The sequence below is a fragment of the Pseudopodoces humilis genome, chromosome 4 (genome assembly GCF_049639895.1).
Source record: "Pseudopodoces humilis isolate 2021_Gansu_Grassland_sample_001 chromosome 4, ASM4963989v1, whole genome shotgun sequence".
Classification (NCBI taxonomy): domain Eukaryota; kingdom Metazoa; phylum Chordata; class Aves; order Passeriformes; family Paridae; genus Pseudopodoces; species Pseudopodoces humilis.
Genome location: NC_142203.1, coordinates 58,808,424 through 58,823,405, shown reverse-complemented (window position 1 = coordinate 58,823,405; position 14,982 = coordinate 58,808,424). Strand labels below are relative to the sequence as shown.

Genomic DNA, 14,982 nt, shown 5'->3' with positions numbered 1-14,982 from the left:
ATTCTATACTGGACTTCCCTTATTTTATGTGAATGCTCCCCTTATATTATAATAGTAAAACTACTAAATATTAAAGCATATATTTAGCATAAGCTAAGTTAGTTGCATCAGAAAGAATTAATCTGGTTATATATGCACACAGGTGTCCACATACAAGTTAGATCTCATGTATATGTATTACTTTATGTTGAGTGGTGCTTAGGCTGATAAAATCAGTGACATCAAGAGTACCTCTTTTTCTGAGGCAGACATCTAGAATGTGTCACAGACATGTCATACCCCGAGAGCAAGTCTTCTTCTCCACCAAGCAGTTACCAGATCAGGTAGGATAAAAATCTGTCAAGATGAGCTGAATCCCACCTGTTATGCCTTAAACTGCAATTATGCTTCTCAGAATACAACGTAGGAAGAAAGATAAGCCCTCAATGTGGAATTAAATGCAAACAACAGGTTCAGACATGGTGTAATGGAAGGCAAGGGAGAAGACTTCCATCATGGTATCTCCACATTGATACAGGTTGGGATGTACCAACCTCTTCTACCCTTACTTGAACCAGCTGTAAATGGGCTTTTGGTCATTCAGGCTGAGCTATCAAGTGAACTCCCCATGAAATTTGCTGTTCTCTCCCTTGTTTTACACTAGGGACAGACACTGAAGTACCACATTTTTGCTGGGCCTCATGGCTGTTAAATTTGAGCAGAGCTTTGTCCACATGCTGATAACATATCAGATGTGCTCAGGGAGAAAGTGTGAGAACTGTGCTGTAAAGACAAGGTTATATTTTCAGGAAAACTAAAAGTGGATTGATAATACAAGTGAGTGGCAGAGGACTAAATTGTGTGGTTATGTGTGTTGGAGAAAGTATCTGACATGAGTTTATTTGGATGCATCTTGAAAGAAAGTATCTCAGAGGAAATGACCTTCTTTGCTGGAGTCACACTTTGCAATATGTTCTCTTTGACATGGTTTGCAATGTTTGTTTTTTTAAAAAAATATAGTTGTTATTTCAAGACAGGAGTTCTTATTACCTTAATGTTAAAGTAACTGGATTTTATGTTGGCAAATCTAATACTTCTGCTCTACAAAAATATAGAAATGGGAACATGCCAGAAAAACTGCTAAAAAACCCATTAAAAATTATTTAAAGTCACTAGCTCAACTTGAAATGGCAGCCAAAAAAGCTAACAGCATACTGGACATCAACAAAGGTGCTGAGAAGAAAAGAAGGTATAACTTTACCACTGTGTGAGAATTTTGGTGTGTTGACATCTTGGGTAATGCCTGCTCTCTGGTCTTTTTATTTCAAGGACACAGTGGTCTTTGAGGAAATACAATGAATGGGAGCTAAAACAGTCAAGGGATGGGGCAGTAAACTGATCAGGAAAATATAAGAAGGCTACAGCTTTTCCATTTCTACAAGAAAAGGCTGAGGAGGTTATAACTGACTATTAGAGCATCATAAAGCTGTTGGATAAGTGCATGTGGACTCCTTCATTAAATGACAGAATTAATTTTAAAGCACAGTAAAGAAAGTGGCTTTCCTACATAGGCAGAAAGGTTGTCAGAAGGCTGTAGGGGAAAACTGTTGCCAGGTTCAGAAAAGAGATTAGGCAAATCTGTAGGCAAACAGGTACATTGATGATCTGCAAAAGAGAAGGCCGGGGTGAACCTTTTAACATTGCTAATACAACACCAGTAATTGCTGGGCAACATGATGGACTGCAGAAACTGGACAGGGACCCATTCCTATTGCTGCAGATGATGACAGAATACTAGGCTAGAAAGATTATTGGCCAGGCCCATTAGGACATGTCTTATTCTGCTAGAAAATAGACTACTTGATCATTTAAAAATCCACCACTACTTTGTTGACAAAACTGCATTTTTTCCCTTCCATTTTGTAAAAATAGTACTTTTTAACATACTGCACTCTGGAAAATAGTGTCATGCTAACTGTGCCGACTTCCTCATTAGCACTGAACAATAAATAAAAGCATATCTACCACCTTGAATTTCTGTTTGTATAGATTTGAGGCCCCTAGTGCCTCAAAAGGAAGTCTTTTTTTCTTAGTGAAGCCACCTATAAGGTCCATCAAAGTCAGACTTCATGTAGGAAAGGCTATCTGTAGCTTGCAGACTTTCCTCAACATTCAGAAATCCCACAATTTTACATATGATACTTGTACTTTGATCCCTGCCTATGAGTTTGGATGGTGTGCAGCTTGCACTGAACTTTCCCAGGACACTCTTTTCAATACCTTCAACTACTAAAAGTGCAATTGGATATTATGTGAGGTCCCAACCCTCTTTTGCTTAAAAGCAGTTTTTAAGATATGGGAACAAGGGACAAGTAATATCACCAAGAATGCCTCACACAGACAATCATAATGCTGGAGAGGAAAAGAAATTCACCCAACAGAGAAATAGGAAACCTTTAGCAGACAAGTGATATGAATATTGTTAATATCGCTCACAGTTACATTTACCTATGCTTATAAACTCTGCCCTGTAGACAAAGATTCCTTCAAGGAATACCCTGGTTTTGGTGTTGATCTCACCAGCATTGGGATTCCCATCCTGGCAGTCAGCAGCTAACTTTAAATATAGGTCTGATAATAATAACCTAGATGTATATGACTCATTCAGTTTAATTTACTGAAAATATGTGTCATCTTTGTAACTCATCATCTTTCTAGCAAAGATCTGAATTGTTTTGGGATGGCCAGTTTGTAAGCAGTGTAATGTGGCCACAGCTTCCTCCTGTCAGACAGGGCTACCAAAAGACTGGGTCACGCTTGATGTGAGTTCCACTTCACGGTACCTTTAAGTCAAGAATGCAGTGCAGCTACCTGAGGTCAGCACAGCTGAATGTCAGCTTGTTCATTTGTTCTTGCTCTTCTGTCCCAGAAGCAATACTATTCACTGATGTCAAGCCACAAGAATTTTACTGTCTCCATTCAAGAAAATTTTATTTAGTATCCCTCTTGTGATCCACATATTAAGGGTCAGAGAAAGTCCATACAAGACATCAGTTTTGTCCCACTTATCTATAAGAATGTCACAGACTGAGAAATCCATATTTGACAACATCTTTCAGTAATTTCCAATATACTGAACTTCATCATATTTCAGACAAGCAATAACACCCACTTCTAGAGCTAAGTAAGAACAGATGCATCATTTTACATAATCCCAGAGATTGAAGTGTTGAAGACCTCTGCTCTCTGGGTCACTAAACAGGCTGTGACATTTGCAGACCAATCAACCCTAAGTTCCAAAACCCAGAAAAGCCCAAACTGGTCAGTGTTGCAAAAACAAATTAAAACCCAGTAATGCCAACTCACAAAGTAAACAGGTAACCATCTCTAGTCACATCATGCAAAAAGAATTGTGGAAAAAGTTGACAATACTCCAGAGGCTTATAGCTCTTTTGGCTAGTTTTATGTATCATGAAAAACAAAGGCAGTCCTAAAATCTGATCAGCTGCACTATTTCCAGCCAGTAGGTTCTGTCCAACAACCAAAGCTGCCTGCTTGACCTGCCATCAAGCAAGCATTCTCAACTTCTCAATTAAACTTCCAAAATTTTAATTCAGTTCTTCCAAACAGAGTTTTTTAATATATTCAAACTTTTCTTTCATAACAAAAGGAAAAAATCAGAAGAAATATGACATTTTCAGAGGAACATTACTGCTTTACTGTCCAGTGGCAAATAGTCAAGAAAATGTAATCATATTCTCATTTGGCTGTCTCAGCCAAAGTTTAACTTACTGTGATTTCCTTACTCCCTTTTTATTTCTTCTCTGGAACAAAAAGACACATCAGCTGTCTTAGTTGAAAAGTCTGCACAATCCCTTCTAGATTATTCTCCAAAAGATTTATGATATAAAACCATACTTCACAATCACACCCTGAATTGGGGAATGAGTGGGAGTGTGTGATAGAATTGAGCACCATTAATTAGGTAATAACCCTTATATAAGTCACTTTCTTGTTCTATATAAATACCAACCATTTTCTTTTACTTCAGTCACCATAATATCAGGATAAATTTTCCAAGGCACATCAGAAAGAGGTTTGCTTACAGATCCTGCCATCACACTAAACAGTAGTTATCCCCAACCCAAACAGCTGTAAAGGGGATGCATAGACTGCTCAAAGTCAGCTGGGGTACCTATCGTAGCACCACCAGTGGAGATACCCTTTGATTGCTTTCTAATATTGATACTGAGAAGAAAATCATGCTTTTACTACACATATGCTTTTACAATGAACTTACTGTGTCTTTTGGACAAAGAGGGAGTCTGTTTTCAGGGCTCCAAGAGCAGAGGTTTCTCTGTCTTATCTTTACATCTCTTCTGTTCTTTCACTGGTCTTTTTGTGTTGGAAGCCCAGTTTCTGATCTTCATATTAACTTTATTCATGTGAGAAATGATAAGAGGAAATCCTGGGATCATATTTTCTCGAAACCTTGTAGGAGGGCTATCCATACTTTAAAACAGCCCTGTCACTCAAGCCTCTGTGTCCTTGAGACCCTCCTCCCAGGCACTCCTGCTCCTCTTACGTAGAGTGGGATAACTATGTCAACAGATTCAGAAAGGAGAATTATGCTCTTGCTGTCTTCTGGCCTGAACACCTACCAGTGCTTCTGATTTAACCCTGATTTCATTTGTCCCTAAGCATTAACATAGTGTCAAGACTACAGTCTTGCTATTCTCTCCTAGATAACTGCAGAAATTTCTGGCCCATGGGAGCACACCCACAGATTCAGGCACTAATGCACACAAAGTGAAGTCAGGCAGCTGGTTTGGAAACTGGTCCTGCTCAGGCCCACTTGGAAGGCTGCTGGCTGTGGCTAGGGTGGTCTGGCCTCAGCTGCCACCTCCCTGCAGGAGCTGAGCTGGTGTGGGCAGCCAGCAGCTCCCTCCCATTCTCTCTTATCTCTGCACTCCGTTTTCCCTCTGGCTGGGACAGGGCCTGCCTGGCTTTGCTCCACACCGCCAGAGAACAGCATGTACCCTCTCCAGTAGCCTTCAAGTGTCTCCCTGAGAGCCACTGAGCTCGGGTCGTGCTCCCAAGCAGCAGGGTAGCAGAGGACTCCCAGTTTACAACCAGCAGAACAGGTATTCTCAGATATCAGATTAGAGCTATAACTAAAGGCAACGGCAACAAAAGGGAGGCAGGAAGGTATTTCAGACAGAATACTTGGTGTTCAAATGAGCCTGAAACTATCAATTACAAGGATGTTTTTTTCTTTTAAACTATTTTTTTGCTGTGAGAATTAACGGAGGCAGACAACAATAAAAAAAAAGAGGAAAAAAAAAAGGTAGACTTAATCAGAGGTACTGATTTATTTGCACAGTTGTACGTAATAGCTAAGGTATGTATGCTTTAGCTCACTTCCTTGGAGACACCCTGCAGAGTGTAGCACATTAGCAATATTTAGTTTACTAACATGGTATTGCATTTTAATAAAGACATACAGACACAACTTACAGCATTTATTTCAGCAGAACTCTGCCTAGGCACTTTCTGAGAACAACTAGGACTACTTTTTAGATTGAGTGGTGTACATGTTTAATTTTCTTTTACTGCAAAACCGTTTCAGCAAAAGATAACTGGAATAAATTACTAACTGCTTTAACAGTAATACTCACATGGCTTTTACTCAGAGCCAAAACTATTTGAAACATAAAGGTTTTATAAGGCAAATATTCAATTAACTGGATGCATTCCCTCACAAAGAACTGTATTTAGTTACTAGTCGAACCCTCAGTAACACATCAGCTAAAAAAAGCTATATTTTAAAAAATAACTATATTTAAAATACATCTTTTATACCTGTAAAATATAGCTGTGAAAAACTACTCTATTATTTGTTTATTAAAATTATGGTGGTTTTATTAAGACACAAAGAACAAAACGTGGGACACATTAAGAGAGTAAATGGAACTTTCTATTTACTCTCTAACTTTCTATTACTTAATAGAAAGCTGTCAATGCCTATCAAATTTTAAAAATCATAAAGTGATGCTTAAAAGCATAAGGAAAAAAATTATTCAGAAGACAAAGCTTTGCTGATTAATAACTGAAAAAATCTGAAAGAAAATCATACAGAAAGATCAATATCACAGACTACTTCTACTCCTCTGAGCCTCAGAGAGCAGGGGAAACACATGAAGCATAACGCAGCAGTCTCACACATGCTGCTACAAAGTCTGCTGCTTCCCAGGACGCATCCTTAACAGTCAGCCTATTTATGCAGCAAAACTACATGTAAGCATCCCAAATAGCTCACACAAACTAAAAACTTCATTTTACTCTCCAGCTTCCAGAAATCCAAGCTTTTTGTTACGATTTTTTTTTAATGAAACAAGTCTACTGAAGATTTTTACAAGGTATCTCTAACTGTAAGGATTGAACCTGACTGCTGAGTGGGTAAAAATCCATGTCATGTGTTACAAGAAGTATGAAAAGGGTTCTCTTTTAAAAAAATTATATACATTGTATTTTAAAACAAAAAGCTAAATAATTTTGTTTCTTACTCGTTATTGTGCAACTCAACAGCTGAACATCTTCAATAACCATGCAAAATCTATCAAATCAAAACTAAAGCCTGTGACTTTCTTGGGACATATCACTGTGTCATAATAGGAAGGAGAGCCTGAAAGAAACAAACAAGCCACATTACCACATTGCGTCGGCAGTCCTTAAGGAGCTGGTAGATCGGGATCTTGGCTTCATAACAATGCTCATTTTGAAAAATTCCTTTAGTATTACTAGCAGTCAGACATCAGTTGTCCTTAAGAAGCTCATTTTCAAAGTACTCCATTTCAAAGTATTTTTTTAAAATCCTCTGCTGTTTTAACACCCTCCAAATCCTTCTCATGTAAAAATCCCGGCTGTGGAGGAAGAATTCTAACATGCTGCAACTCCTTCCTTTTTCATGCTGAGTTTACTCTAGCACTGTGCTATTCGGAAATGACACTGCTTTTCTTTTCTGTCTTGTATTGCCCTGGGAGGAACTAGTCTATTTTGAACCTATTCTCCCTTCAGGTCACATGAGAATGAAGGCAGCTGAAAAGAGTCCCTATCTCTTTCATGCAGGTTGATAACAACAGGTTTAAAGGTAAATAACATTTAAAAAAAAAAAAAAAAAAAAGAAAAAAAAAAAGAAACAGTACTATGAAAGGAAAGAATGAATGTAAGTTACAGGAGCATTTCTGAGTTTGCAGAGAAATTCCACTTACAGACATTCTAGATAAATTTAGTCTCTGTGGAGTAAAGAAAGGAACAAAGATTTTTTTTTTATTCCAAGTCAACTAAAACCCTCAGCTAGAAGTGTAATTCTTCCCTTTCTCTTTCTCCTAACACTTGTTTAGATACTGTGAATAAGTACTATTGTCAAACTTAACAAACCAGAAAGTATTCCCTGTCTGAAAGGCATTCAGAACACTGTGGAGAAGTTAAGTAAAAATTAAATTCCTTGTTGACTTTTAAAGTCAAACACACATACACATAGTGATTGTTATTAATCACTGAAGGACAAAATACCTTAATTGAAGAACTATAACATGACATCCTTTCTGCTGTACTGCATATATATTTTCCTGTTATAATAATTACATTAATAGTTTATGCATTACAAAAAATTTGAATTTATAATTTCTAGCCAAAAAATTATCATAAAAGATTTGAGACTTAATTCTTATGTTGATATATTTGGCAATTTCAGCATTTAAGAGGGGGAAATGTACCAAACAAAATAGGCATTATATTATTTAATTTATAAATTTTTGCAAATGCTCTGTACTGTGTTAGAATTGGTTTTAACTGAAAGAACAAATTTATTGCTGAACAAGTGTTTACATGCTTAACAGCCATTCCTTTTCACTCTCTACAAGTGTTGCAGTACATTATTTTGGATGGTACTGCATCTAGGTTAATAATGAAAATAAGCACTGTAATTGCATTTATAAAATTTATATGAACTTAGCAAATAGAAGAAAAATATTATAAACAGATTATGCATCAATAAATCAAAAAAATAACCAAATTGGAATGTGTGTAAGGCTCTCTACAGCCTTTGGCTTTATTTTGTAACAGTACAATAAATGTATTTTGAACTACACTGTATATCACCACGAAAGATCCTAACTGCCCTGGAGGTTTTTGCCAGTGATCTGCATGTAAAGTGTTCCACAACAGCAGAAGGAATGTTAATAATGTTTCTTGCTCTGCACTTTGTTCTTCATGTTTTCCATGTTTTCTGTCACTTATCTCCCAAATATCACTTAGTAACTTGCAAAGGACCTTTTGTAAGGGTTATATGGAATCACGAAAGTTAACTTCAATGAATAGAAAAGGCATTTGTGGTAAATTTAGCTCGAAGGGTCATACAGTCACAGGACCTTTAGTAACAGTTGGGTCTGTCACTGTGTAGGTCACACATCCATGGAAGTGCACATAAATCAAGCCCTGTGTTGTGAAACTTTTATTCCTTTAACAGATGTAATAGGTAATGAAAAAAAAAATAAATAAAATAGAGATCCTTGACTGTTACAGAATATCTGTCTGTTTTAAAGCTGGGTTATTTTTAGTTTTCTTGATTATTTATTATTTATAAATATAATCATTGTTCCAATTTTATGTAGGGAAAAAAAAAGCAAAGCAGATGTTTTGACTAAGTTTTTTGCAATACCATACTGAACTGGAATATTCAACGATTATTTCTGCTTTGCCACAAAATAAATATCTCAGGATGGTCTGTTTTCAGTAGTGTATCAGACAAGATTCTGCGTCTTACTTGTAGTTACAAGAAATAAAACTAGAAATATTTACATATTTAGACACTACTATACAACATAAATACACTCTAGTTGCAGGTACTCAAATAATTTGAGTCACTGTTTTTCAATTGCAATTCAGAAAGAAAGTTGTCATGGGGTCCCAGCTCTCCATCTCATTAACCAAATACTAACACTCACTGCAAACCTGCTTTCTTTGTTAGTCTCCATTCTCAGCTCTTTAGAAATAAACTGCTGTTCTCCAGGTGCCTATTAACTTCAACTATTATGAAATATAAACTAAGCAACCATACTTCAAGTGGCCAAAACAGTCTTCAGGGACCAACCTTAGAATCACAGGCTTCCCACGAAAAAGAGAACCAGTAGGAAAGAGAGCTTACAGTCCTCTAGGGAATATTAGTTTTATCTGAAATTCGTCAGTTGACTTTGTTAAAGCTAAAACAAAGGAGCCTCTTAATATTCATTATGAGAAAGGCCAACCTTTTTCTAGAGAGGTTTTTAGAGAACCCCTTAGAACAACTTCGGCAAGAAACAATTTCTAATTCCTACATAAAATCTGTTGTGCTACAATTAACATCAAAGCAGATTTTATTATGTTAAGTTTTACATAAACATAGGAGCATGTTAGTCCACTGTGCTCACAGAAGACAGCGTAGCATTTATTCTTGTATTTGGGATAGAGTCAAATAATGAAAACTCTCAATTCCCATAATTTGAGGAATTAAGGAAAATTAAGAGAATAAATAGAGAAATGGCCATTGTTTAATTAGCTGATTTGTGCATGTAATCTTGTAATTTAAAAAAAACCAAAACCCTAACAAGCCCGCATTTTTTCTTTTTTGGAATACTTTTATTTTTTGTGGTGGCAGGAAAAAGGCTTTGGAAGAGAAGTCTTCCTGGGATGCCACCACATTTAAGGCAAGTGTTGATTGTATAATAAAAATGATGAAGAATATATTTAAAATTAATGAAAATACTAAGAGATGGAGATATTCAGTACTACTAAATACACTAATAATAAAAATACCAAGAGAAGCAGCAATACTTTTTATCTGCAGGTATAATCAGCCAAAGTTTTAGCTGCATAGTTAAAAGGTCTAAGGAAAAAAAAGATACAGAAATAAAACACCATTAAATGAAAAGTGTGCTGGATTCAGCCCACTTTGAGCATGCTTATAACTTAGTTACTTATCTTCAAAGTCGCAATTGAATTAAATCAGTGCTACAATGCAAAAAAATTGAATATTAAAATGAATTGCCAAAAGCATGGCTTAGGGAATGAGGACTGAGTGTTCTGTTCCATGCCTGGGAACATCTTTCTCTTGAGCTTATGGAAAACTTGCTTAAACATCCTGAGTTTTGTCTTCCTAGTTTGTGAAACAGGCATAACCCACATAATGCTGCTTGTAAAGCACTTGGACATCAAGCTGATGAAAAAAACCATGCAGTATATGCCAGGTTATTATTGCTGCTCTATGTAACCTGAAGAAATGGATTCATAATCTTAAACCTTCAGACACAAATAATGACTGGGCTCTTAAGTGTGGCGTTTGGAATACACATCACCAAATTAAAGCTACAAAGCAATGTCTTGCCTTTTGATATGCAATCTTAGTTTCACCCTGGGTACTTTTTCAAGTAGGATAAGCAAAATTTCTTTAAAAACTTGGAGCTGGGCTCATTCACTCAGGCTTATCCCTGTTATTTCTTAGTTACTGTTGCTCAAAGTTTGTATCTTTGATTTCTTCATGTACACTTTACAGTTTTGGCATTTATAAGAAATACAGTTTTCAATAAATAAAGTATATGCATTTAAACTTGAAATCAACCTTTCCAATCTGCTGGAGTACACATTCCACTGTAGGAAACATTTTTTTCACAAAATAAGCACCACATCAATTAGTTTTGTGAAACTCGAGTTGCACATTGCATTCTAATTCATCCACAGAACTAGATTATCCTCTTATTGTCCTATACTGCACAAGGTGAAGGACAGAAAAGATTAACAAAATGTTCTTATATTACCTGCATGAGTGGGTCTGAGAAATAGTAATGCAGGTGCAGGTTCAGGAGACACATCTTTCAAAAACAAGTATTAAGTCAGAAAATCAGAGAAAAAAATTTTTACCCAGCTGCAAGTTTTGCCACTGCTCAGCATAGCAAGTGATTTTAGAAACATTTTTTGTAGGGTTAGAATGCCAGAAAACTAAATTTTGCCATTCATGTCAAGGCAACAGCATATTCCCTTTTTGCTGTAGTTCTTTAGCAAAGAAGAAGAAGTTACACATTACTGCATAAAAGAAGAAAAAAATGTAATGATAACTAGAGTGTAGAATTCATCAGAATGAAAAAAGGCAAACCAAAGGGCACAGCAGAAACATGATGTATGTCACTGGTGTTTCCTCTTCGTATCCACTTACATCTAGCTGCCTGGATTGAGCTATCCAGCTTATAAATAAATATGGATTATTAGTTCAGTGCTTGCAGTGTAAACAAAGTTACTATGTGCTCTACCAAGGCCTTACACAGAATCCAATATGCAAAACTCCTCATAGACCACATGGCAGGGAGGGTCTTCTGTAAGAATACCCAATTCTAGTATGATGCCTTGTCTGAAGATGCTTGATCTCAGTCTCCTTTGAAGCTGCTAGGTGCTGCTGCCTGTGCTGTACCATGAACAGCAAAGGAGGCATGTGTCATGGAGAGGCCTTACAGCACCTTGCTCCCTTTCACAGCAAAGTCAGGTTCTTGATACATGTCAGGCTGAAAACCTGTCCTTCTGCCTTTATCCCTGCCTGCTTTTACTTTGATTTAATCAGCTATGCAATTAGAGTTTAACAACCTCAGTACTAACTGACCATTGCTGGTCTGCACAGATTCCATTGCACAAATGAAAACAGAACCTGTGCAAAGCTTCATTGCTGGAGATTCAAAAAGAAAATAAAAGGAGCTAATTTTTGGAGCAGAGTGCTTTTTTTCGGAGGAACATTATATTCTAGGCAAACAGTGCCATCAGCTATGCTGTGGTCTATGGTTACATATGCCATTAAGGTTGGAAAAAATGATGTCTGCTAATGTTGGATTGACATTGTATACCAGCAAATAGCCTAAAATTAAATACTACCCTACTTGAAGACTTTGGATTTCAGCTGAGCTAAGGCTGCCTAGTGTGTCAGGCTGTTTTTCTCTTTTTTTTAAAAAAATAAACATAAAAAATTCCCCCAGATTGAACCATGGGTTTATCTATATTTATATATATATGGACACATAGACATATGAAAATATGAGTTGCATTATATAAACATAGTCACTTTTCAGATCTAAATGGGTTTACTGCAGTAATACAGCACTAATTACAAGGTTAAAGGAAAAACCTATCAATGTTTCCATCAGACCTTCTGTTTTTGAACTATTTGCTCCACACAAACTCAGACTACAATTTCTTAGCTAAATAGTTGCTTAAAAATAAACATTGGTGGCTCATGCTCAGCTCAGCAAGGAGTGAAGCAGTAGATACAGTTTCCAAGAGTAATATGTCAGCTTTGTTTGGCTAAAAAAAAAAAAAAAAAAAAAAAAAAAAGTAGACTAGCATTTTCTTCTTTTTTTTTTCTTTTTTTCTTTTTTTGTTTTTTTTTGGTTTTTTTTGGTTTTTGGAGTTTTTTTTTTTCCATAAATGAAGTAGGCTACCAGGAAAGGCAAAGAGAATGGTATTCCTTTTACAAAGATTTCATAGTTATGTCTGGTCCTGGACAAAGTAATTCTTGAGTGTCAGGCTTACTATCTGAGACCCATTATATTTTTTAATACATGCCTTCTTTCATCATCATCTTGTTCAGAAGGATGGGATAGTGTGAGATTAACAAGAGAAGGTTGGAAGTCTCTTAGGAATACCACCATTCCAAGATTATTGCATATAATGCAAATATGCAATATAATATTATGCATGTGTTTCAAGAGTACACACAGACCACTGTTGCAAGCAAACACAACCTTCATGTGCAACCTGAAAAGTTATACTTAAATTTTAAGTGTATTAGATAGTCTCATTTAGTAAAGCATTTTTGGTTTGTTTTTGGTTTTTTTTTTCAATTTTGTCTTGTCTAGAACTAAAATCAAACATTAACAGAAAAGGTGCCAACCCCAGCAACACATACACTAAAACAAATGTTTCTGTAACATTTTATCTTTTTTGGAAACAATCAACTTTTACTGTCATAAAGTCATCCTGAAAGCAAATCCAAGGTGAGGTAACTAACATTAGTGTAACAGAAGAATTCTCTACAAAACAGTAGAGTGGATTTCTCCATGTCCTTCACTGGAAACTTGGCATCCACAGGTATGGGACCATGACCTGAATGAGTCAGACGTGGATAAGACTCTTGTTTGGTAGAATTACATCATCCATACCTCTAAGTCCTTCAGAAAAATGTCAGGAACTAAAATTAAATCTAAATTGTTGATTATGTTGTAAAGCCTTTCTTGAAGAGAAAGTACACCTCTATGACACTTGTGTTCAAAAAAATCCACTTGAATTTGTACAAAATTTGCTAGTCATGTTCCACTTCTGTTTTTGAGGTATGGAAAACTCCAAAGATTTAATCTGGCTTGTATGAGGTGAAAAAACACCAAACATTTTATGTGAGCACTCAAAAGTACAAAATGTGTTTGATTTTTAAAGCAAAACTGTCTGGCTCAAAATTGTAAGTAAAGGGATAAAACTATGTGTTTAAAAAAGTTGCAAGTTACTGGAGAGCTTCTATGAGAACAAATGAAGGTTACATTGAGAGTACATTACTTGTCATGAATTATTCACTGAGAGTTAAACAAGGCACACTAAGAAAGGAGTTTTCTCACTAGCCTTGAGCTGCCAGAGGATTGGTTGCTCATTTAAACTGGTCAGCTAGGCTCCTGCTAGAGACAGCTCTGATAGGCACTTGCTGGGGTAGTCTGTTTCCATGATTCAGACATCTATTTTAAGACAGACAGAACTGCTCCTCTCAGCTGTCTATCCTCCTGTGGACTATGGCTTCCTGCCTATTTTATGTTAGAAACCTAGGTTTTGGACAATTCAAGATACACTTGATAAATCCTGTGGTACCAGGATAAAACCTGTAATTTTATATATAACATGGGGATTGCAGATTTTTTGCCTCTCTACTCTCTTACTTGTAGCAGTTGAACTGAATGTGGATAGGATTATTTTTTTTCCTTTTATAGAAAGGTAAACTTGACATATTCCATATTTGGCCTCACATCTTATCATATTTGGATTGTGTGAGAGATGAACAATGCCAAGACACCACTGCACCAATTCATATTTAATGTAGTAAAAAAAACAAACCTGTACTTCTGATGTCCCCCCACTCCCCCACCGTTCCTTCCCAGAGGAGGAAAAGCAAAGTGATCCAAAAGAATATCCATGTATATAGTGCAGCAGTTATGCCTACCACTGAAAACTTGTGTAAGACCTACTTCTCCTGAATATTCAGGCATCTGGAGGGAGAGATACAGTATGTTCTGATATTGACTGATTCTAAATTTCTTATCAGTTCAGGACTAATTTGTTAGATCTATCTAAACTATTTATTCTGTATTTATATGAATTTCCCCTTATTAAACAATATACCAGGCACAAGAAAACCATGTTGCACTATTAATCCCAAAGAAACCCTCAGCAACACTGGCTGTAAATATCATCACAGATGACAGTAGCCAGAAACTTCATGTTCTTGTGGAAATATAAATTGCCTAAATTGGATGCAAAAATTTCAGTATTGCCAGTGTATTGCCATGGACAATGTGCATCTTTCCTCTTTACCCTTCTATGAGTAAAAGATACTTTGTGCATCATCAAACATGTCACAACTTAGCCTATTATATGGATATCCACAAGGAATATTTATATGTAAACCTCAGTATACTTCCTGTAGGACAGCAATTCTGAGACTAGTACAGTTTCACTTGATAACTAGCTAGTGTTTTACTTCTACATACTGTAATGGTAGCCTTCTAATAAGGAAAATCAATCTATTTATTTTTCTTGATGATCTCTTTCAGTACTTGATTAGCAAAGCTATCTCTATTTTTAACATTGAATTCAATCCAGCTAACTTCCTTCTAGATATATGCTGCTGTGATAAATGCAGAAAGAATCTCTAACTAAAATAAGATGACA

At 36.2% G+C, this 14,982-nt stretch overlaps 1 protein-coding gene across 5 annotated transcripts in view; it reads right to left on the bottom strand.

Annotated features, from left to right (window-relative positions):
- The window catches only part of PDE4D (phosphodiesterase 4D), a 280,542-nt gene that overhangs the window by 90,943 nt on the left and 174,617 nt on the right, over positions 1-14,982 (bottom strand). The window contains exon 1 of one of the 5 annotated variants that reach the window (XM_005531843.3): positions 6,692-7,035. The exons of the other annotated variants lie outside the window; for them this stretch is intronic. Within the exon in view, the coding sequence (XP_005531900.2) occupies positions 6,692-6,756 (65 nt within the window). The 5' untranslated portion in view covers positions 6,757-7,035. Of the gene's footprint in view, positions 1-6,691; positions 7,036-14,982 lie in introns of those variants that run through there. 5 annotated transcript variants of the gene reach the window in all.